The sequence below is a fragment of the Heterocephalus glaber genome, unplaced genomic scaffold (genome assembly GCF_053883595.1).
Source record: "Heterocephalus glaber isolate CG9 unplaced genomic scaffold, H.glaber_assembly_v1.0 deba00000331, whole genome shotgun sequence".
Classification (NCBI taxonomy): domain Eukaryota; kingdom Metazoa; phylum Chordata; class Mammalia; order Rodentia; family Bathyergidae; genus Heterocephalus; species Heterocephalus glaber.
Genome location: NW_028258142.1, coordinates 35,353,883 through 35,379,358, shown reverse-complemented (window position 1 = coordinate 35,379,358; position 25,476 = coordinate 35,353,883). Strand labels below are relative to the sequence as shown.

The following is a 25,476-nucleotide window of genomic DNA, read 5'->3' as shown; positions in this document are numbered from 1 at the left end:
TATAGTCACATTGATTGATTGATTGATTGATTGTAGTACCTGGGGTAGGACCCGGGGCCTTGTGTTTGCTATGTTGGTGCTCAAGGACTGAGCTCTTATCTCCATCCCAGAAACAGTATAATTTAATGGACTGTGCTTGTTACAATTCATGGTTTCAACTTGTGATGTCAGTGGAAAAGTCCCTGTGGTAATAGTAAACTTGTAACACCAAATGACTTCAGTCTGCCTTTTTTTTTCTTTTCCCCATCAGAAAGAACAGTACAGTTTTAGTTTATTCATTAGTTTTAACGGAAGTGTTTTGTCATAGTGGTGTTAAAGGGTGATTAATGATGGTTGTTCTAAAGGGTGAAAATTGAAAGGGGTAACTGGCAAGCCTTTCTTGTGTTGAGTGCTTAGTGATTTTATGCTTTGCTATATGGAAATCCTCAGGAGGGTTTCTTGTAGTGGTTGGTCTTAGGTAAGGGTCAATTAATCATGGTCCTTTCTTAGAATTTTAAGCCTAAGGGAAGTTAACTAAGAGCAGTTTGACACAGGAAAGCTTCTCTGTGTTCTCTAAGGGTATTTTAAGTCTTTTTTTTTCCCTCCAAAGGTAATTCTTTGCCGCATTTGATATATTTAAGAAACTGGTTCACATCATTTTTATGTTAATGTCTATTAAAGTCTCTTCAGTTTCCTTTATGCTTTCTCTCAGAATATACTTTTGTACCACCTATCCTTATACTGATGATATCCAAATCTCTTCTTTTCACTCCTTTCCTCTTTACTCCCTTCCCTTCTCCTCCTCCCTTTCCCACTCTACTGCTGAGCTACATCCCCACCCCATACATTCTTTTCTTTGAAGCTTATAGTCTCATGAGCATTACCCATCTAAATCCAAGTTCATTATTAATATATTGAATTCGCATTTTTACTTTTCCTGTAGTCTACTTGTAATCATCCAGGCCTTGGTCTTCAGTTGTAGTTTTTGCCTTTGAAAGGACTTCCCTAATCTGTCATGAGTCTCTTTTTATTATGTCTCAAATTTGTCTTTACTGATACTATTGTGATCTCATTTATGGGTAATTTAAGTAATCAGCTCCTTTTATTAGACATTAAACCCAAGCTCAGAGAACTACCGTTGAGTATTGAAGATACTTAATAACTTTGTTTAGGTACTCATGGTTTAGTAGAAAGGCAGTGATCATACTGAAATACAAGTATGTACAGATATCCAAGGGAGCTTAAAGTAGGGTGTCTAGCTTTCCCTGAGAGTGTCAGTGAAGCCTGAGTGAGGCTGGACATTGGAGTTGTGCATTCATTTACTTAAAAAACATTTGCTTCTAGGCTCAGTGCTGGGAGTGGTATGACTGTGGACATAGTAGGTAATGGCTCTGTTGTTATAAACTTAGGGACTAGTGGGAGATGCTGATACTGCATGTCTGGTCCACCTTCCTGCTCAAAGAGACCAAGATTCAGGAAACCGGAAATGGTGGGAAGGAATCTAGTTTTTTCAAAGTTGTCCCTGAAGGAGACAGAGGGGTTAGCTGCTCAAACCTCTAGTTGTGTGTGTGTGTGTGTGTGTGTGTAAGAAAGGCTTTTATGGGAAAGAAAGCATATATAATGAGGCTGTAGGCTGGGTCAGATTATCATCAGCCTGGGCATGTATGTTCTCTAGGACTTTGCAATGGCCTTTGACCTCCTGAGGTCAGCTCTACATTTTATTTTCATACAGACTTGTTATACTTTTTTTTGCATGTTAATTCATATTCCTTGTGTTAGTTGATGACGCAGTAAGTGCTATTTACTGTACAACCATCTAGGTGGAGCTTCTCTAGCCAAAAGATTAGGGAGGGGCAGAAGGGCAAAAGGAAAGAGGAGTGAAGCACAATTTCAAGGGAGCTGTGGTTACAATATAGATATAATATATATAATATAATACTGGAGACCCCTGCACTTATGTTACAGTATCGTGCCCAGTATACGACTCAGGCCTGAGGAAAAATAAATACTAGAAGACAGAACTAAGAGAAAGTGGGATGCCAGGATGACCAATCCTGGTGCAACTGACAAAGGCATTGGCCAGTCCCAGGCAGTGATTTTTATTGGCAGTCACTTGGGGTAAAGTCAAGCTGCATGCAAGGTCAGGAGTACATGTGGTTTCTATGGAAATTAATGTAAATAAGGCTCGTAAAGGACAAGACAAAGAATTCTTGAATTAGGAACAGAATAGACAAAATATATGGTTGTAATTAGAACATTGTCCTTCTAGTCAGAAGGTTTTAGTTGTAGGAATGGAATTTGGGTGCATGTAGGCTTCAGCCAGACTCACTTCTCTGAACAAGCCAATTGTGGAGTTAATTCTTCACAGCCTGCTTTGGACATAATCAATATTATGGTCCCCTGCATCTTCCTCTTCTCTGTTTGGAAAGGGCAGCAGCTGCGTCAGGGTGAGCTGCAATTGTTCTTGGGGTTTTGCTCCCGGGTCTCATGGCATCAGGCCTGGTGATCTCTGCAGGTCTGGTGATCTCTGCAAGTCCGAGGGCAATCAAACGGGAGAGGGGAGTCTCTCAGATGCAGCCTTTGCATGCCTCTCAGCAGGGGTGTCACATCGAGCTGCTTACAGTGACTTCATCAATCTTGGTCCATGGTCACAGGTTCTGGGATGATGGCCACAGCATCTTTTTATTTTCTGTTGAAAAATAAGTATACCTTGGCCCCTATGTTATTAATTGTATTGAGACATTTACCTTTTAGTTAGGACATCCTTTTACAACCTTAGTGTCTAGGACATGTCTGTAGATTTATCTTTGTATCAATGGAGTTTTGAAGGAATATATTTACTTTCCAAAGTGGATTTTAAAAGTTTAAAATGAAAATAACAAAGTAACAAAATCTAATTGAGCTTATGGGGGTAGCTTTATTTCCCATTTTTGTTTATGTAATCGTGGGGGTTTTTTTTGGTACTGGGGATTGAACTGTATTTGTGGGGTTTTTTTGTTTTTTGGGGGTACCAGGGATTGAACTCAGGACCTTGTGCTTGTGAGGCAGGTGCGGTGCTACTGAGCTAAATCCACGGCCCCTGTAATTGTGTTTCTAGGGAAAAGTGAGTACGCCCAACAATGGCTTGTCCCTGTGGATTATAAGGATTTCTAATGTATTTAACTGATTTAGCTCTAATAATTTCCTCTATAAGGAGCATCCCCAACTGCAGTTAGGGGAGAAAGGGCATAGTTTCAATCCCAACTGCTTCCAAGCTGAGAAGGGTCAATGTGGGAAAGATTGCAGTAGGGAAGGGCTTATTTAATAGGCCTTCAGTGAAAATCATGTTGTAATTTAGCAATTATAAACTCTCTTTATAAAGTCAGTCTGGTGGATTTTAGTTAAAAAATGTAGCACATTTGTTGTTGATTTTATCTATATGATCACTTGGAGTTTGGCAACCTATAGGCAAGAATAAACAAATTTTTAAAGAAATTAGAGTATATATAATATAATGAAATGTATTAATTATCGTAAGTGTTATGAATGAGGAAGTCCTGGGATAAAATTTTGCCTTGCTATCTCCCCCCCCCCCTTTAGGTGCTAGGGGTTGATCCCAGGGTCCCACAGACGCTAGGCAAGTGCTCTACTACTCAGCTATACCCCCTGACCTGTGTGTCAATCTTTTAATAATTGATTTCTTGTTCAGATCCATATTTGGATCCAAGGGTGTTTGCTCTAGTTGTTGCCAGAGTTTCACTAACGAAGAGGAGGAAATAAGGAAAGAGTAATTATGAGAAAGATGAATAGATCCTGTTATCTGGCTCAGTTGTACCTACTCCTCTAATTGTGTGGAAGGCTGGGGAAAATGTACTGTCAGTGAACATCTGTGTGCATGGTTACAGCGTTAGGTAGGTATTCCTTTAAGAAAAGGAATAAAGGATTTGCCACTGAGTATTGGGGAAGGTTAACTGAGCCTGAGAGCAATTAAGAAAAGTATGTTCTGAGAAAATGTCTTTTGAGCTAAAGGATGGAGGAGTTGGACAGAATGAGGAAGAAGAATGAGCCAGGCAAAGGGGGTAGCATGTGTAAATGCCTTGAATTATAAGAGTTATCCCCCCCCCCCTTTGTAGTGCTGGGGGTGGAATCTAAGCCTTTATGCATGCTAGACAACCTATCCTTTTTTATTCAACCTTTTGAAAATTTCTTTGAATTTAAGATGTGTCTCTTACAAGCATCATAGCTTTGCAATCATATTTTACTGAGCCTGAAATGATGTACCTTTTAATTGGGGTATGTTTTAGCTACATACCTTGGAAGGCTGTGGCAGGAGGATCACTTGTTGGAGGCCAGTGTGGGTTACATGAGTTCAAAGCCAGCCTGGACAGTGGGACACTATCTCAAAAACAATGTAATTATTAATATATTGAATACACATTTCTCATTTATTTTTCTAATATTTCATTCCTCCGCACTTCCTTTTCCACCCTTTTGGGGCTTAGATTTTAAACTTTTTTTGTGTGTGCTGGGGATTAAACCCAGTGTCTCAAGCATGGCAATCATGCATTTTACCAGTGAATTATATACCCTTAGCCTTGAGCTTTTAAATTGATTACTCTGGGGATTGTGTATATGTGTGTATATATATATATATATATATATATATATGTATGTATTTTTTTTTTATTGACTTCTTCGAAGTAATATTTAATTTTTGTTGTTGTTGTTTAGAGACAGGGCCTTGCTATGTAATTTAGGCTATCCTTGAACTCACTGTGCAGCCGAGGCTGTTTGGACTTGCTGTGGTCCTCCTGCCTCAGCTTCTCCAGTGTTGGGATTATAGGCACGTGCCACTATATTTGACTTAATTTCAATAAATGTAAAAATGTTGCTCTGGTATAGTTTCATCTGTGTGTGTGTGTGTGTGTGTGTGTGTGTGTGTGTCTAGCTGGGGATCGATCCCAGGAAATACTGACAAGATCAGTCACATTCAGGGTGGTGTGGCCTAGATCCAGGAAACACTGAGCTACATCCCGCAGCTCATACATTCATTCCTTCATTCACTTATTTATTGAGATAGGGTTTGCTATGTAGTTCAGGCTGGCCTTGAACTTGCAGTGATCTTCCTGCCTCAGCTTCCTGAGTTTACAGGCATGTGCCACCATGCCCAGCTTAATTTTTTATTTTGAGACAAGAGTCTTGTTAACTTCTCCAAACTGGGTTTGAATTTGTAGTGCTCCTGCCACAACCTTCCAAGTACCCAGGATTATGGCATGTACCCCATGTTTGACTTTATGGGGGCAGTTTTGCAGACAGAGTCTCACTCTGTAGTTTAGGCTGGCCTCAAACTCACAGAGATCCTTCTGCCTCACCTTCCCAGGTGCTGGGATTACAGGCATGCACCACCACACCCGGCTATGGGGGTATTTTTGACGCTGTCCTGAAAATCCTTGAGGCTTTGTTCATTTTTAATCTTTTTCTTTCAGCGGTATTGTTCTGATTAGGTAGTTTCTGTTCATCCTTCATCATGTTCACTTATTCTTCTGTGGTCGCAAACTTGCAGTTGAGCCCTTCCTTCTATTGAATTTTTAGTTTCAGTCTTTTGCAGTTTTCAACTACAGATTATCTATTTGGTCCTTTTAAAATAATTTCTGTTTATTGAGATTCTCGATTTATGCATTCATTTTTTTTTATACTTTATCTTTTTTCCAGTACCTGGAATTGAACTCAGGACCTTGCGCTTTGCAGGCAGGCATGGAACCACTGAGCTACATCCCCAACCTTTTTATACTTTAATTTGTATGTTTGTTTGTTTGGGGTTTTTTTGGTACCGGGGATCGAACTCGGGACCTTGCACTTTCGAGGCAGGTGCCGGAACCACTGAGCTAAATCCCCGGCCCTATACTTTAATTTGTAAATATGTTTTCCTTTTCTTGTAGCTCTCAGGATCCAGTCCAGGGAACTGCATGCTAGACAAGGTGCTGTACCACTGAGCTTCCTTCCCGTCCCTTCCTTTGATTCTTTGAATATCTTTAAAATACAGTAGCTCTTTTGAAGTCATTGCTAAGTCCAACAGCTGAGGTCATTCATTCATTGTCTTCCAGTGACCAACATTTTCTTCTGTGTTTGTGTCATAGTTTTCTGTTCCTTTTAGTCTTAATTTTTTTGTTAAAAATTGGACATTTTAGATAAAATGTTATAGCAGTTTTGGATTTTGATATTTTTCCCTTTGAAAATACTGTTGCTCTTTGTTTAGATAATTAAGATAAACCTGTGAAATGTCTATTGCAGTGTGTAGTTACTGATTTCCTCTGCTCAGTTCCCCTCCCCCTTCCTTTCTTGATTTTGATTTTAAGTTTGGCTTTCTAGTGGTTGTTCCTGTCATTTTCAGCATAGCTTACTAGTATTTAGGCAGAGGTTGTACTCTACCAGTGGCCAGTATTTTTTTTCATTCTCTGCTGATGGACCTGGGAGTGCTTTTTTTTTTTTTTTTCCAGTACCAGAGTTTGAACTTTGGACCTTGTGCTTGGGAGGCAGGGCAGCGGAACCACTGAGCTAAATTCCCGGCCCTGGGAGTGCATTTTTAAATTGTGGTCATTTAAAAATCTACCTGTGACTTTTACTCTGTCTGCCTGTCTCTTTCTCTCTCACTGGGGTTTGTACCCAGGGCCTTCACACTGAGCTACATCACCAACTTTTTTTTTTTTTTGGTACCGTGGATCAAACTCAGGATCTTGGGCTTGTGAGGCAGATGGTGGAACCACTGAGTTAAATCCCCGGCCCGACATCACCAACTTTTAAAAAACTTTTGTTTTGGGGCAAGGTTACCCTAAAATTACCCTGACTGGGTTGAATTTGAGATCTTCTTGCCTCTGCTTCTCAAGAGTGCTGGGGCTATGAACATGTGCCACCTGCCTGGATGCTTGGCTTGATTTTTTTAAACTTACTTTTACTTTTTTTTTAGGTACTAGCAACTGAATCCAGAGGTGCTTCCACCATTTCACCATTGAGTTACAGGTCCCCCAACCCCCCTTTTTTAAAAAAAAATTTTACTTTGAGACTTTCTTTTTTAAATTTTCATTTGGACAAATTCTTGCTAAATTGTCCATGAGACAGGTTCTTGCCATATTGCCTCCAATTTGCGCTCCTGCCTCAGCACTGGGATTACAAATTTCTGATGCCTCACCTGGCCTTTACTTTTTGAAATGCCTTTGACATCACCAGAGCATCTTCAGTCAAGAATATACTTGACAGGTACACAACCATTTTTTGTTCGTTTGTTTCTTTTTTTTTTTTTTTTTTTGGTACCAGGGATCGAACACGGGGCCTTGTGCTTGCGAGGCAGCGGAACCACTGAGCTAAATCCCCGGCCCTTTTCTTCATTTTTTTTGGTACTAGAGACTGAACCTAAGAAGCCCTGATCTACATCTGCACTCCTTTTAAAAAATTTCTTATTTTGAGACAGGATCTTGCTAAGTTTCTCAGGCTGGGCCTGAATTTTTAGTCCTCCTGCCTCAGCTTCCTGAGTAGCTGGGCCACTGAGCCTGGCTTTATTTTATTTTATTTACTTTTTATTTTTTTAAGAGTCAAGAGAAAGGCTTACTGGACAGAGATATAGGATGCACAGAAGAGTGAAGTGTGGGTGCTTGGAGAAAATCGCCTGGCTTAATTTTTTAAAATGAATATAATAGAAAAGAAAATATTCAAGTACATTGCTGTCAGGTAAAAGGGCCGAAGACCAACACCAGACTAGGCCACAACAAGCCTTTATTAGGGGAATAGATCTGCCGGTCTGTCTCTGAACAAAGGAGAGACAAAAGCAATATGGCTGGGGCAGGGAGAGTCTTTTATAGAGACTGGGGTGGGGTTTGTAGGGGCTGAGGTGGGGTTGAGGGAGGTAGTGACTAGGGAATGGAGGAGCTGGTGATGTCATTAGATGGAAGGAGGTGAGCGAGTATTAGGTTACTTTCTAGGCGGGAACAGGGGCATGCTGGGAAGAAGGGTTTATTCTTTGGTGGGAGCAACCATCTTGGCATGAAGTCACAGGGGAGGGGGCAAGGCACCATAGGAAGAGGGCATCTACTATACATAATAGCTGCTGAGGTAGTGGGAGACCTATCAATTACATACTTGCGGGTAAGTTTTTGTTTCATGAATGTCACCACAAGAAGCCCCCAACTCCTAGGTTATCTCTTGTTTCTTGTACTCTAATCTCCAGAGAAAGCACTATACATTCCCTATTGGTTTTCTTTCCCTTTTTAAATTCCCTTCCTCCTTGCCCAGTGTGCTGCTTTGTTCCTCATCAGCAAAAATCACTGATACTAGTTTTTCAACCCTTTCCAAAGTTTCCCTCCACCATCTTTCTTTTTTTTTTTTTTTTTTTTTTGTTACCGGGGATTGAACTTGGGACCTTGCACTTTCGAGGCAGGCACCGCTTTCGAGGCAGGCACCGGAACCACTGAGCTAAATCCCCGGCCCCTCCCTCTACCATCTTATACTAATAGTGACATGATTTTCTTCTGAAGACACAGCTTCACCTTGCAGTGATGGTTTTGTTCTTTTTCTCTTGTGGTCCTCATCTCTAGCCTGAAGGAGGGAAGGCTAAGTGTTTTTTTTTTCTCATCACCACTTTTCTGTTAATTTTCTTTTCTTTAAACTGCTTTGAATCAATTTATAGCATCCATTTACCTCTGTATTACTCATGTAGTGATCATTGACATATTACCATGATTTGTGGGTTGGTTTTTTTTTTTTTTTGGTACCGGGGATCCAACTCAGGACCTTGTGCTTGCTTGCAAGGCAGGCGCCGGAACCACTGAGCTAAATCCCCAGCCCTCGTGATTTGTGTTTTTTTGCTTAGTGTCATCTTCTCCATTATTACTCTTTTCTTAATTCTTGGTGGTTTTGATTTTAGTATATATATGTGATTGTTCTAGCACTGCCTATACCATTCTCTGAGTAGCTCTCCTGTGATGATGTTGTCTGCTGTCCTACCTCAGCCAACTACTTCTATGGTCATACTCTAGCCAGTGCATTTGTTCATCCATTTATTTATTTTTGTGATACTGGAGATTAAACCCAGGGCCTTTGCATTGAGCAATATCCCCAGCACTCTTTTTGGAGAGAGGGTCTTGCTAAGTCACTAAGTTGCCCAGACTGGGCTTAAAGTTGTGATCCTCCTTCCTCAGCCTTCCAGAGTGCTAGAATTATGAGTGTACAGATCCATACCCAGTTTAACGAGTGCTTCTTAAACTGTCCATTGTAAACAGTGAGTATATTTTCTGCCTACCATGGATGAATTAATTTGTAAAATCAGTTACTCGGAAATTAAAATACTGTTGGTCACATCACTATCCAAATTGTTATGAAGTTACTAATTAGTTACTCTGAATTTCTGTACTTTCATTATAGATGGACAAGCATTCATAGATAACACTTTTTTTTTTTTGGTACCGGGGATTGAACTTGGGACCTTGCACTTGCAGGGTGGGCGGTGGAACCACTAAGCTGAATCCCCAGCCCAGATAACACTTTTTGAGTAACACTCTTTTTCATCTTCATTGTTTTGTTGGTTGGTGATAACTACAACCTTTCCTTAATTTCAGTTACATTCATAACACTCTTGAATTCTGTTTTTCTCGCCCACTCTTTCTAAGTACCCTATACTGTGGTTCTTTGATTCCACTGGGATGTCCTTTCCATTGGTCCTACCACTTTGTTACTGCCCTGTACCTAACTAATGTGATCACTGAAATAATTTCATTTATTCATCCACTCATTCATAGAGGGGATTGAACCCAAGCCCTCTTGCATGCTGGGTACATGCTATACCATTGAGTTACATCCCCATCCCCTGATTTCCTTTTTTTTTTTTGGTACCAGGGATCAAACTCAGCACCTCGGTGCTTGGGAGGCAAGCACTGTGCCACTGAGCTGAATCCCCGGCCCCCCTGATTCCCTTTTTAAAAAATTTATTTTGAGACAGGATCTCACTGAGTTGCCCAGGCTGGCCGCAAACTTAAGATCATTCTGTCTCAGTCTCCTGAGTATCTGGGATTACATTTGTGTACCACTGTTCCCAGACTCTTACATCTTTCTTGAATTGTTCTGCTTGGTTGGCCAAACTACATTTCTGGTTAAATCCAAATTCTACCATCTCTGCACTTGGATTTATACAAGTGGGCTTGAGGAGAACATATCTACATATATCAGTTTTTTGGTGCGTGGGCTGCAACCCTTATCGTGGGTTCTTACCATTGCCTGGAATATACTGTACTTCCCTAGTTCCTTTATGTTTCCGCTATTGTTTCACACCTGGTCCTCCAATGAGGTTCAGCACCACCTGTGTTAGTTTGTGTCACTAAAATGATGTACTTGACACATACTGCTCATGAAGAAAACAAGTTTATTTAACTCACAGTTTGGAACTGAATAGACCTCTCTCAGAAATATCAGTAGGTAGCAGAACTACTTTCTGAAGCCATGCCCCCAGTGACCTAAGTTCTCCCACTAGGCCCTACCTCCCAATAACACTTGTGTTAGTTACTTTTCTTGTTGCTGAGACAAACTATCCAAAACCCAAAGTTAAGAGAGGAAAGGTTTATTTAGCTCACAGTTTGTAGAGGTTTCAGTCCATAATTGGCTGGCTGGCAGGGTGGCACATGGCAGAGATGCAACACTTCATCGTGGACTGAAGGTAACAGAGCAACTAGGGACCTTAACAGCATCTTCCTGCCCCTTTTATCCAGCCTACTTAGGGTGGGTAGCACTCACACCCTTTAATCCTACTGCCCTTGATCCTAGCATTGCACCATGAATCAATCCCAGCATCACACATTCTAGATCTAGCTACCTCTGAAAAAGCCCCACCTATGACTGCATGAGGCTTTGGGGGAACATCTAGACGCAAGCCATAACAATACCACCCTGGGACCAAGCCTTTAATCATCAAGTTTGATCTCAGATGGTCGGGAAGGATATCTGACATGAAACAGGTGTTACATTCCTATAATCTTGGCACTCAGGAGGCTGAGGCAGGAAGATTGCTGTGAGTTCAAGGCCAGCCTGGGCTACACAGTGAGTTCAAGGTCAGTCTGAACTACATAGTGAGACTCTGTCTCAAAAAACACCTCACACCCCAAAATAACTGGTGCACTAGCTTCAGCTGAACACTTGTACTTACTATCCCCACCCTGGTGGCAATGTACTGCAACCATTTTGCGGTTTAACTCTTCTACCTGTACTCATCTCATGTTATCTTAGTCTCTTAAGGAATACTGTAATGGCATGGCAAAATGGACCTTTAAAAATTAAGATTTTTTTCCTTTAGAGATGAGTGGTTTCTCACCTTCCTCAGCCCTAGGGCATAAATTGCTACCTCTCATCAACTCAGATAAAAGATCAGAATATGCAGATAACTGGCAATTAGAAAATGTATTTTTTTATTAATCTAGCTTTTTATTTATTTATTTTTCCTTTGATACCAGGGGTCAAACTCAGGACCTTGTACTTGCGAGGCAGGTGCAGTGCCACTGAGGTACATCCTCAGCTCTTAATCTAGTCTATAGACTACTGCATATTAATTCTTTTTAATGAGAGAGAAAAACATTAGATAAAATTCAAGTTGCCTTTACCTTCTCTTCTTGGTTATCACTTCTCCTTACCCGAATCTTCTAGGACATTTAAAAATACTTTTACATATAAAGATGTTATTTTTGTCTTGTAAAAGTACAGTTCTTTGTGCTGTATGAGATCGGGTTCAAGATGGAATGTAGAGAGGGTGAAAATAACGCTAGTCACTACTTTCATTGAGAAGTAGCTGATAAGAGTTTTTGTCTGGAGTGGTGAGGTAGACATGAGGAATAGTGGACACGCTAAAAAACTGTTTAGGATTAGTCAACCTAAAGTGAGTGATAGACTGTCCAAAGCAGAGTTTATTATTTGGGACTAGTGCAATCTAAGATATGTATGCTCTGGAGGACCATGGGGACATTCAAGGATATTAAGGTTAAGAGGAACCTTTTAAAGACAAAAAGAAGTGCACGTATGCCAGGTGTGGTGGCATGTGCCTGTAATCCCAGCACTTGGGAGGTTGAGGCAGGAGGATCGCTGTGAGTTCGAGGCCAGCCTGGGGTACATAGTGAGTCCAAGGCCAACCTACACTATACAGCGAGACCCTGTCTCAAAAAAAAAAAAAAATGTGTATGTAAGCTGTTTCCATCAGCTGTTGGTGTGTATTGCAAGAGTTGACAGTGTTTTCACATGTCGATGCGCAAGTGGCTCATCTAGAGTACTTGGGATTTGAGGAATTCCTTGCACAGGGACTGAGACCTATTGTAGCTGTGTGGCCTGTTCCCTTATTTTGTATAAATGAATCTCAACTTCATATAGACGTTTAACCAGGTACACAGCATGTAGCATTAGCAATAGCACAGACTCTACCTTGTTCAGCAAGTAAAGAATTATGAACTATTCTATTATCTAAAACCATGGTAGCAAGATAATTTAATGAGTGCTGCTATGGGGCAATAAGTAGCTTTTGCTGTGGAGTTTGTAAGGATTCCTAGAAGAATGGATAGGTTATTTTTCATTTCTTCATTAGCTATGCCATACCACGATAGAAAAGAAACTAATTGAGGTTCCATGTTTCATCGGGTAACTCACGTTTGACCCTTAGGTGTGTGTGTTGAGGAAAGTAGTGCAACGATTACTCCACTGATTTGTTTCAGATCTATTATCTCTTGACAGCAGTGTAGTGAAATAACCTATGAAAGAAGAGAGTCACACCTAAATAGAGAGAGAGATGTGAGGTTGAAGGGGTATGTAGAAAGAAGAGGGACAGTAAGTTTATTTTTCAGCCTGTGGTACTTTCAGTTGTGGTACTTTGAAAAGTCCCCATGCTGCCTTCTTTCAAAAATTGGAAATTTTTGGTTTGTGTTTTATGGTTAATATTAATTTCATTTGAGTATGAGATATTCAACTTTAATGAAAGAGAATCTTTATTCCAGAATATTGTCAGCAGTTGAGGGTGTGGTGGTGTATGCCTGTGATCCCAGCACTCGGGAGGCTGGGGCAGGAGGATTGCTGCGAGTTTGAGGCCACCCTGGGATACATAGTGTGTTCAAGGCCAGCCTGAGCGAGACCCTGTCTCAAAAACAACAATTAGGGCTGGGAATGTAGCTCAGCAGCACAGTGCCTGCCCGGCAAGCGTGAGGCCCTGGGTTCGATTCCCGGTACCAAAAAAGAAAAAACAAAGCAAAACAACAATTACAAAAAACAAACAAACAAACAAACAAACAAAAAAACCCCAAGAATCTTTATTTGGTTACTTTCTAGCCTTGCAAGTTCAGTAATAGAGTGCTACCACTTAGGAACGTTGGCGTATTATGTTGATTAAATAATCTTCTATTTCTGTTTATTGATTTTGTGTTTTTGTACAGGTTGCTTTCCTGTTGCATCTTTGCTATCATTTCCTAGACCTTGCTCCATGATTTAACTTGAAATTCTGAAATGAAGATGGAGGAGGCAGTGGGAAAAGTGGAAGAGCTCATTGAGTCTGAAGTCCCACCAAAAACATCTGAACAAGAGACAGCCAAGGAGGAAGATGGATCTGCAGAACTGGAACCTCAAGTTCAAAAAGATGGTGTATCAGATTCTACAGTTCTTTCTTCAATGCCCTGCTTATTGATGGAACTGAGAAGGGACTCTTCTGAGTCTCAGTTAGCCTCCACAGAGAGCGACAAGCCAACAACTGGCCGAGTTTATGAGAGTGACTCCTCTAATCATTGCATGCTTTCCCCTTCCTCTAGTGGTCACCTGGCTGATTCAGATACATTGTCTTCTGCAGAAGAGAATGAACCCTCCCAGGCAGAAACAGCAGTAGAAGGTGACCCTTCAGGAGTGTCTGGTGCCACAGTTGGTCGCAAGTCTAGGCGTTCCCGTTCTGAAAGTGAGACATCTACCATGGCTGCCAAGAAAAACCGGCAATCCAGTGATAAACAGAATGGACGAGTCGCCAAGGTTAAAGGTCATCGGAGCCAAAAGCACAAGGAGAGGATCAGACTACTGAGGCAGAAACGGGAGGCTGCTGCAAGGAAGAAGTACAACCTGCTTCAGGACAGTAGTACCAGTGATAGTGACCTGACTTGTGACTCAAGCACGAGCTCATCAGATGACGATGAAGAGGTTTCAGGGAGCAGCAAGACAATCACTGCAGAGATACCAGGTAGAGGATGTTTTTTAAACTGACTGTAAAGCACCTGATGGCATTTCTCAACTGTCAGACTCAGTTAAATGAGTGACACTTGAAAAAATCCAGGAGACCTGCAGCTCTGTGTAAATTTGAAGACTGCAGTCTATTAGCAAGACATGGCCAATTATTTAAAAACAAACAAAAAACCCTGTTCTTAGGTTTTCAGTGCACTTTAGCACATCAGCAAAAAATTATTTAAATGATGAACGATAGAGACAAGATTATTTTTAAATAATGGAATTTCTCACAAGTCTCTTTCTCTGTAACACATTACCTGACTCCCATCATTGCCTTTTTAGCACTGTTTAGATTTAATACTCTAGATTTAATACTCACTGTTAGCATTATTACTAAGTATGTTCTCAGGAAGAGGCACCTTGCTTTCTTATATAGCTGCTGCACTTGAGCTTATGGTGTCTGAAATAACACATTCTACCTTTTGTTGAAGTTTTATAATAACTGTTCTTCCTGAAACAGTAATTTTGTGTGTTTTCTCCCTGATTTGATGAATGATAAGCTAGTTATCCTTGTTGCACATTTTTCTATCCTAGGTTTTCACTCACATTGGAATGAATGGCTTTTGCAAAATTTTTCTTTAGTCCCTCAGGCTTTAAAAAGTTTGTTAGAAATTTGCTTGTTCCAGCTCACATTGGTGAAAGGATCTGTAATTTATTACATGTTTGACATAGCCTCTTTCTGCATATCATATTTGATACTGTGTATTATGGCAATCTTGATACTTTATAATGGAAGAAGGATATCTGGCTGGTACGTAAGTGGTAAATTGTCATTATCGAAAGGACTTAGGTGATTAGGAACATTTTATAAATTGCATCGTGTTTAGTACATCATGACAGCATTATTTATTGCTGCATTAAAGAGGGGGAAGTTTTGGTTTTCTAAAGTTTTATAAGTGACACCCCCCCCCCAGTTTTCTGTTTCTACATTTGAAAACAGCATATTGCTGATTTACAAAGAATATTTCAAGAAAAATCATATTGGTTACTTAAACCTATAACTAACCAAACTTATAAACTGAACAAGAATGATAGGTTTTAAAGCACTTTATAGGTGTTCAACTTAAAATAATAAAAGTCTCATCCATATAGTATATTAAATATGAGTTTTAAACAGTCTTTAGAAATGCCTCTTACAGTTTTTGCTGTCTATTGAATTCCTTTGGTAGTTTCTTATATTAAAACTACTGGGTAGGGAATTTAAATGAAGCTTATGAGAGAAGTAGACTTTGGGGTTTGTTCTAAGTAACAAAGCAGACTTTGTTCTAAGGCATGTTCTAGGTATATTTTAGTTTTACATTTAGAAATATTTTTAAGAAAGCCTTATTAACTGTGAAAAATTGCCCATGTGTTCTTATATCTTGTTCTGATCTGTTAATCAAGATCTTGATGAATCTCATTAATAATGCTTAATTCCACTTACTAAACAAGTTCTTAATGTTCCACCCCAATTTCTTGACTTTTTATGGGAAGAAAAAATTTTCTTGGATGATAGAAAGAACCTCATTATAGAGATGACATGAGAAATGCCTTGGTGAGCCTCTTTCTTTTTGGCTTACACACAGATAGGTTAGTGTGGTTTGTTTGTATTTGACTACCCTGACCACTGTTTAAAACTTCTAAATTCCAGTGGTTTGTTTTTTATCTATTCTGATTGTATACAGTACAAATCAAACATCAAAGTAAATGAATATGAATCTATAATTTAGTTTCTATTTTTTATGACACTTAGCAAGGTTTTGACTTCTGAAAATGTGAAGAGTTTCTAGGTAATCATGGAAACTCAAATTGTAGCTTAAAAGTACATGACCACTGTATATGACTGCTCATGGTGTGTACTGCACAGTTTTGGGAGAGGTACCATTCACGCAAGACAGATATCAATGGTCTTTTCTGTAATTATGCAAAGATGGGACAACCTAGAGTTTAAATATTAGGAATTTCAGGTCAACTGTCCATGTTATTATGCCTGAAAAATTGTGACACTGTACATTTTTTAATGTATCATTTATATGTATTTTAGTTTTCTAAGTCACATTATGACTTCAAGTTTGAGGGGAGGCACATTCAACTTTATAGCAAGAGCAGTTGTTGAACAGGTGATTCTTTTTTTTTTTTTTGAAACAGTTCAGGTTGGCCTTGAACTGTGTAGCCCAGGTTGGTCTTGAACTTGTGGGGATCCTCCTTTCTCAGTCTCCTGAGCGCTGGGATTGCAGGCATGTGCTGCCATGCCTGACTGAACAGTTGATTTTTTTTTTAAAAGAAGTTGTTAGTACATGTGTGCAGTACACAATTGTATTCATTGTGGGGAGTTGATATATGTATATAACACATCTTAATTCTTTTTTCATCCCTTTCTCCTTACCTCTCTACCTGCAAAAATTGTGTTATGAACTGATTTGAATGCAACAATGTGGACATTAGTTGAACTTAAACTGGATGTGCCTAAGAGAATCTCTTAGATGTGGAAATTTGAATCTAGCTGTTTACACAGAATTTCTTCTGTTTACACAAATTATTTCATCAAGATAAAACCAATTTAGTAATTCAGAAAATGCTTTATTTATAAGCTTTTGGCAGCAGCTTAAAAGTTGAAATTTCCTGAATATGCTCTTACAACAAATAATTTATCAACCAGTGCATTGTCTTAATGCAAATAATGATGCAGGTGAATACAGTACATGATCATACTTAATTTATTTTGATATGCAGGCAGCAGATGTTTATAAAGTTGTTTTTTAAAAATATTTAATAGTATCAGCACTATACATAACATTTTCTTGAAGTTTTTGGAAATACATGAATGTTATAAGAATTTATTTGGAGGTATCAAGATAATTCTGGCAGTACTTTTATTTGAGGGACTTAGAGATGAGCAAAGAATTTTATAGTAAATTTATAGCATTTTATATTATGTTAATGTAAAAATACTATGTGGTGGTTATCTTGAATATTCAAGGCTTTTATCCAGTGTCTGATTGATCTTCGTAGAGTGTTTTAAAGTGCTTTATGTATTTTCTTTGCGATTTTATTATTGGAGCATTCTTTTTCATAGCAGGGCCAGTTTCTCTATACAGTCACTTTTGAGACTAGCTCTGGAAGTCTGCTTTTGGAGGGGCTTTGATTTTGGTTAATACATGTATAAGTAATGGGCATTAGACTTCAGTCAGCTCAGTAAGTTAATTCTCTGAACAAACGTGTGCATCAGTATACATGAACAGCCAGAAGAAGTTTTTCCAGTAACTGTTGCTTTTCATAAATACTTAGCATAGTGAACCACAGGATAGTGTCATCTTATCTTGGCTCTAATGGCCTGCTTTTGTATGATGTAATGGTCTACCGTTTAAATGCCTACTCAGACTGAAGTCCCAAAAATAGTGACTATCATAGGTAGATAAGAGTCAGTTGTTTTGGTTGGTTGCCTTTTTTTTTTTTTTTGGTACTGGGGATGGAACTCAGGACCTTGTGCTTGCGAGGCAGGCGGTGGAACCATGAACTAAATCCCTGGCCTGGTTGCCTTTTTAATCGAATGTCAGGGAGGCTATTGAGGACAGCTATCTACAGTCACCTGAATTCTTAGTCCACATGGCCAGGCCAGACCAGTTCAGCCCTATTGGAGCCAGGATCTCAGCATTTGTTATTCACTATATATTTATGCACTGACGTATATCATGATAAACTATGATTTTTTGATGAGTTAACTGTTGCTTGAAATGAAAAAAAACTTTTTAAAAAGTTATAAGTCCTTTATAGAAATATTTGGGAATAGGAAAGCATGAAGTAGAAGGTTAAAAGTACCATGATTATGCTTTTGCTAACATTTGCCTGTTTTGCTTTCCATAATATCTTATAAAAACTTTCATACTGGATATACTTCTGCAGTCTTTTTCCTCTTAACATAACTTTTTGAGCTTTCAACTAGAACACTATTCTGTAGAATATTTGGATTTTGAATACCTCAGTTAACTGTAAAAGTAACTTCTCTAATATTGGTCATTTGGGCTGTTTAAATTTTGCTCTTATGGGTGAGAGTGTGAACACTTAGAGCTGTTGACCATATACTGCCATACTATTTTTAAAAAATAAATCACTTATTCCATCTAGGTGTTTGAGTTTTATGCATTATATTCTTCCTATTGAGTATTTCTAAAAAATCTTGCTGATTTGGTAGAAGAATCATATCTTAAGGTTAATATGTATTTCTTTGATCACTAGTGAAGTTGAAAAATTACGTTTGGCCTTTTGTATTCCTTTTTTTTTTGTACCGGAGATTGAACTCAGGACCTTGTGCTTGCGAGGCAGGCGTGGTAACCACTAAGCTAAATCCCCAGCCCTTGTATTCCTTTGGTAAACTCTTTTTGTTTTTTGCATGTTTTCTTCCTAGTGCATGTATTTTTTTTTTCATTAATTTGTGTATTCTTAGCACATAGGGATTTGTTTGGATAAGTATTTATTTTAGGCAGTGGGGGTTCATAGTAAAAGATAAGGCCCTAAGACCATATAGGGAGTCCCACGAAACATGGTGATTGATTGACCTTTCTCCTAGCTTAAATATGAAGTGACTCAGTGGCTAAAAACCCCTGTCCCAATTATAAGCCTTTTGTAACCTGAGTGTTTTTGGTAGCTATTGAGGAGACTCACTAGATATATTAATACATTATTTGGAGACAGAGTATTCAGGTACAATGTCTGCTTTCAGGTTTGAAAATACAAACTAGATAGATACAATTCATGCAGTTTTTAAACCTGACTATACATTAGAATCACTGGGGGTGAGTGTAGGGCCAGGCAGGGTATTTAAAACTTTTTATGCTGGCCCCATTCCAGCTCAGTTAAATTAGAGTCTTTGGGCTTTGATCTTAGGCAGAAACATTTTTAAAGCTCCCTGGTGATAACAGTGAGCAACCAGGGCTGACAGTTACTCAGGTAAATTGCAGGTGAGCAGGGTGCCATGACACACATCTGTAGTCTCCCCTGCTTGGGAGGCTGGGGCAGGAAAATCCTTTCAGCCCCAGAGTTCAAGGCTAGCCTAGGCAACATAGCAAGATCCTATTTTAAGGAGGGGGGAAAAAAAGAAATGATACATTAAGTTTCATAGCTAAAAATCATTGTGAAACTGGTTGTTTTGTTCCCTTTAGTTCTCTTACTGCTAATGGGTATCACTTTCTAAACAGTGTAGTCGTATTAGTTATAAACTATACATAGTCTTATATTAAATAACAGGCATGAGCACTGTTAGCTAAAGTGATTGTTTTAAAAGTATGCATTCTTTAAATGTAGTTTTGTGTATGTTACAACACCCGAATGTTAAATTTATAACTTAAATCTTATAGGTGGAGGCCCAGGGATTTAGCTCAGTGGTTCCAGCGCCTGCCTCACAAGGTCCCAAGTTCGATCCCCGGTACCCCCCACCCCCACCCCAAATCTTATAGGTGGTTACATTCTTTGGCAATTTCTTGTGTTAAAGCATCGAGACACTATTTTGGTCTCCTTTTCCTAACTTATCTTCTAAAGTGAGTACCTATATTAGCTTTGTGCAAAAGCATAAGCTTTACTTTAGGCATAATTCTCAAAATAAGATATATCCTATTCCTTATATGTTTAGTGCTACTAAAAGGACCTACCATATATGTGTTTAAGGAGAGAATATGGTCCCTGTGGAGTTTTTTTGTTTTGTTTTTGTTTTTTCCTGTGTTTTTTTTTTAATAGTTTTTTAGAACATTTAGGTTTATAGCAAAAATGAACAGTTTCCCTATGCCTCCATTCCTGTGTATAACTGTCTCCACTATTAACATCCTGCACTAGAGTGCACATTTGTTACAATGACAAATCTATGCTGATATACCAGTTTCACCTAGTCTGTTGTTTCCTGTTGGTGTTCAATCTTTTTTTTTGAGACAGGGTCTTTGTAGTCCTGGCTGGCCTTGAACTTACTATGTCACAATCTTCCTGCCTCAACCTCCTGTTTGCTGGGATCACGGGTGTGTACCACCATACCTGGTGGTTCCTCTTTTAAGCCTTCAAAATGTCTTGCTTGTCAGTGTTTATCACTGGTACTCATCTTTATGAGGCCACAATTTAGCTTAGTGTCCTCAGTATAAATGTTCTCACACCATTTTCTAAATCCAGCTTTTAATACACATTTTCGTATTCACAGAGAAATAATTGATGCCAGATTAAAGTGGGCCATCTGATTTTCTGCCCTACACTTAGGATTACCCAGCACATATAATGGAGCTTAAAGAAAGTTTGATAGTCCTTTAAGTGATTTTTTTTTTTTGAGGGGTGTCTGGTTTTTCCTTAAGCTAAATACCCTACACGTGGGCTAGTGGATGTCTTAAAGTGAAGACAACAAAGGGGAAGGATTAATTTTTTATTGTCTACAGCTATTCTTTTTGGGGAGGAGTTGAAACATGGTCTTGCTGTGTGGTTCAGGCTAGCCTTTGAACTCCCTATGTAGCTCAGGCTGGCCTCAAAACTCAGGGCAGTCCTCTTGCCTCAGCCTCCTGAGTGCTGGGATTACAGACAAAAGCCACCAAACCTGGCCCATGCCTATTCTTTAAAATAAGACTTCTTGATGTAGATAAATGACATAAAGTCTATATTGATTAGTTGATTCTATGATTTATTTATTCAGCAACTATTTGTGTACCTACTATGTGGTATTGGGTGCACTAAAGTGGATAAAATGTCCTCCCTCGTGAAACTTAATCTCCCTTGAGGAAACAGACAGTAAATGAATTTATCATATGCTATCAGGTAGAGATGCTGTATATGTTATCAGTAATATGAAGCAGCATATAGGAAATAAAGATTAAGTGGGAATGGAGTAGAAAAGCTGCAGTAGTGTGTTCAAGAGTGGTCACAGAGGTAACATTGTCAGAGATTGAAGAATTTAGTACTATATTGGTTTTGTTAAACTCAAACCAAAGATAATCTAGCCTTGCTCAAGGATAAATTATATATATATATACATATACACACATATATGTACACATATGTGTATATATGCATATGTATGATCATATATAGATAGATAGATGGGCTTAACTTAAACTGGGCTTTTATGCAACCATTATTCTACTGGATATTAATAGCCATGTACTTGCTCCCATACTTGGAATGTGCTGTAGTGTGTGTACACAGGTTTCCTTATGGCAGGTCAACTCAGAGCCATTATTGTGTTCTCACAGGGAGAGGATATGATTTATAGCATATCCTAAATTTAACCAGAAAACTTTCTTTTTGAGAATTATTATATAATGATTTATTATGGATCAGCTGCCAGAATAACTGTTCAAAATTTTAAAGTCAGGGCAGTAAAAAAACCACAAGGATACAGTGGTTATCAACCAAGTCTGTACATTAAAATCACCTGTGGAGTGTAAAAACAAACCTCAGATGCCTTGGAACCACCCCAGCTTTTGGTATTGTTAAACAACTTCAGGTTTTTATGTTTACCAAAGGTTGGAAACCACTGTTCTAGATTAGTCAGTTGTATAGTTAACGGAATACATACTCCTAGGCAGATAATATTGAAGCTATGAAAAATAGTAATGTCACTTTAGTTATTTTATTATTTTTCTTATAATTGTTACTTTTGATTAATGAATTTAAATACTGCTTCTCAATCCTGTATCTGTCAGACTTTTCTTAGAAATGTTTATGGCATTTTCCTGAGTAAGCATGTTTTAATAAAAATCATTTTTCTGATTTAGTAATGTTTTATCAAATGGCCTTAATGTCTTTAAAGCTGACTTCAGTCGTGATAGGGGATTTGACGGAGTGCCCAGGGAAATTCCAGGATTACTTAACAGGGGTGCTATCTGTGATAGGAACTGCATAAGCAGTGTCCTAGAAGAGGCCGTGAGCTGTTTTTCCAATATGCAGAGGCAGACAGAGGAGAAATTCTGCATGTGGATGGAAAAGCTAACTCGTCTGGACACTGGCGAAGAGAGCAAACAGCTACTGGAACCCAGGAAAATGCAACTAAGTTGGACAAAGAATTTCCCCTATCATTCAATCAGGTGCTTACATGCAGATACCTGATTCCTAGCACAGCAAGCCTTTATTGATTCTTACGACTTTTTGAAATGTTGACAATATGTTAGAGTGCTCAGAGACATAACAGTTTTCTAGTTAACATTGCTGAAAATGGGAACATTGCAGAACAACCTGTGAATCTGTAACAAAATTGTTAACTATCTGCTTTTTGGATTGTGTAAGAAAGAAAATAATTTTTCCCAATTTAAGTTTCTTTTGATATTGTTTCAAAGTGTACAGTAGTAAACAGTTTCTTTTTTTTAGAAATTAGACATTCAAAACAAAGCAGCAGAATTTGATAAATTTTAGTTTTGTTATATAGGTTATAGAATAGTTTTGTACAATAGTGTTTACTTTGTTTTCTTCATGCCAAAAATATGAATAAAAATTGAGAATCTAGTGAACATAAATAATAAATAGGTAAGCAGTTAAGAACTTGAGGATCTCTTAGCAGTTATTCCCTACAAACACTATTGACTCTTCTGATTCAAATCATGTAATTCTACTATGAAGATCATGAATGCATGTAGTACATGAGCATTTTTGTATCAGTCTATCATTTAATGAATCAATTTGTTAATAGTCCTTATTGAGTTTTTATTAAACAGCATTTGTATACAGAAAGAATGCATTACTTTATGAACAAATATTTACTCTGCTCCTACTATGCAAGATATTGTAGGGAAAGCAGATCAGACTTCAGTTTGAAATCATACATGAGAAAAATAATATAGTAGTATTTCCTAATTGGCAAAGGATATGTTTCAAGAACCCCAGTAGGTGCCTGAGGCTGTGGATAGTACCAAACCCTATATATGCTGCTTTTTTTCCCTGTATGCGTTTACCTATTATAAAAGCATAGTAAGAAATTAATAATAATAAAATGAAATTATAACAATATATTGTAATAAAAGTTAATGTGAATGTGATGTCTCTCTCAAAGTAACTTATTGTACTATACTCACCCTTCTTATGGTGTGAGATGACACAGTGCCTGCATGATGAGATGAAGTGAGGCGAGTGATGGAGGCACTCACCGTGATCTAGAGTTGGACTACATAGTATGTAAGGTTTATTTGAACAGAAAGCACTATGGTATGGAAACAGACTCTTTGTTAACCAGAACAACTACTAAGAGACTAATGGACAGACAGATAGCATGTACAGTTTGGACCCACTGGAAAAAGGGGTGATTCACGAGCTGAGCTGGATGATAGGAGATTTTGTCACATCATTTAGAACGGTCCAAAGTTTAAAACTTACTGAATTATTTCTGCAGTTTTCTATTTACTGTTTTCTAGTAAACACACACAATTAACTATAGGTAACTGACATCATAAAAAGAAAAGAAACCACAGATAAGGGAGCCTACCATATTTTTCATTGCTACATAGGTGGACTTTTATCTCGAGCTTTAACTTATAGCTCAATAAGGTAATAACCTGGCAGACATCCTCTCATGGAACTGTCTGGTACCCTGATACAAAGGGTACCTCTAGAGGATAAAACAAAGTGGTCAGCCTATCAAGGATATTTATTCAAATGTTTTTTTAATTGCTAGTGAATAAGTTTATTATCTAACATATTAGTTTAATCTTGTTTTCAATATCTTTACTGAAAATAAATGGCCCTTAAATATGTTAAAGGCCTGTGGAGTGTGTGTGTCAAAGGGAAGAAATATCACAGGGTTGAAAATCTTACAGGATAAGTGTTTTTATGTGTGGCCTACTATTAGGAAATACTGGCATTTTATCTTCTTGAGATTTGTAGGAGTGAAAATCTTTAATAAAAATATGTAAATTTGCTAATGCTAACTGGTTTTTTAAAATTGTGCTTTCTACCAGATTTACTTACAAGAGGAATTTAGCCTTTCCTTTTAAATTTGTAATTTAATAACATATCAGTATGAGTAAAGGTTAACTTTATTATTTGATGAAGTTGTAGTTAGAGATAAAATCTAATTCTATGTTTTTAAGAGGAAAGGGTAAGTGGCATATCTGGAGTTTGGTATATAAACTTTGTTTCTTGATACAAAGTCTCACTATGAGGCTGGCCTTAAATTTACAATCCTGCCTCAGCCTCTCAAGTGCTGGGGTTACAGGGATGCAATACTGTGCTGGCTTTGTATGTAAATAATTAAGAGCTTTAATTTATCTTAATGTTTTGTCAATAACCTTATGCAGGAAAACTGCTGTTTTTGGGGGTTTGTTTGTTTTTTGCATTGCAAGGCATCAGACCCAGGACCTTGCTCGTGTTAAGCATGTGCTCTACCATCAAACTAATTCCCTAACCCTGTGACCACTTTTTCATTCAGTTTTATATCCAAAAATATTTGCACCTTGTAAATTAACAGTAATAGATTGAGCCATGTTTTTTTCTTTTTTTCCTTTTTCTCGTTTGTTTGTTTGTTTGAGACAAAGTCTCTAACTGTATATAGTTCAGGCTGGCCTTGGACTCACATGCACACAAACATAGAACAGACAAGTGGGCTCTTACTGGGTAGTGGCTGTGAGATTTCCTGAAATTCATATTTGACCAAAAGATATGTTTGAGCACTAAGGTTTTTTTTTTAAACCGTAAAATATATATGTATAGTTTATAATTGGTAGGCTTTTCTATGAAATGATAGTCCCACGCTTGTTAACTATACCAGCACATATATGTACAATATATATACACACACTGGTTCATATGTTTTACATCAGTAGGAAGAGCATATTAGTTTTAGATGGCTGATTTTTAATTTACTTACATTCTTTTTTTTTTTTTCGGTACTGGGGATTGAACTCAGGACCTTGCGCTTGCAAGGCAGGCGCTGGAATCACTGAGCTAAATCCCCGGCCCTCTTATTTACATTCTTTACTTGAAGATGAAATGCTTTTCAGGGGAAGTTTTTTTTTTTCTTCCATTTTGACCTAAATTTTACTAGATGTAGACTTTTAGACATAAAATATACTTCAATTTTAACATGTTAATAATGTCTATAAACTAATGTCTGGCATGTATAAACTTTCAAGAATTTAGTAGGTTTCTTGTTTCATTATAAATTATTTATATTAAGCATAAGACTAATCTTTTAAGAATAACACAAATTACTACTATTGTATTGGGTATATGTATTTTAATTCTTGTTATTGGATCATTGGGCAAGAGCTCGTCTAGATAACTTTTCCCTTAAGAAAAAAGTGAAAAAAAATTTACAGCAAT

General features: G+C 38.1%; 1 protein-coding gene across 5 annotated transcripts in view; it reads left to right on the top strand.

Annotated features, from left to right (window-relative positions):
- Nucleotides 1-25,476, top strand: part of Ark2n (arkadia (RNF111) N-terminal like PKA signaling regulator 2N) — an 85,051-nt gene that overhangs the window by 28,413 nt on the left and 31,162 nt on the right. For all 5 annotated transcript variants that reach the window (XM_004855087.4, XM_087193107.1, XM_004855089.3 and 2 more), the window contains exon 2: nt 13,398-14,182. In XM_004855087.4, coding sequence (XP_004855144.1) covers nt 13,468-14,182 — 715 coding nt within the window. In that variant the 5' untranslated portion in view covers nt 13,398-13,467. The remainder of the gene's footprint in view (nt 1-13,397; nt 14,183-25,476) is intronic.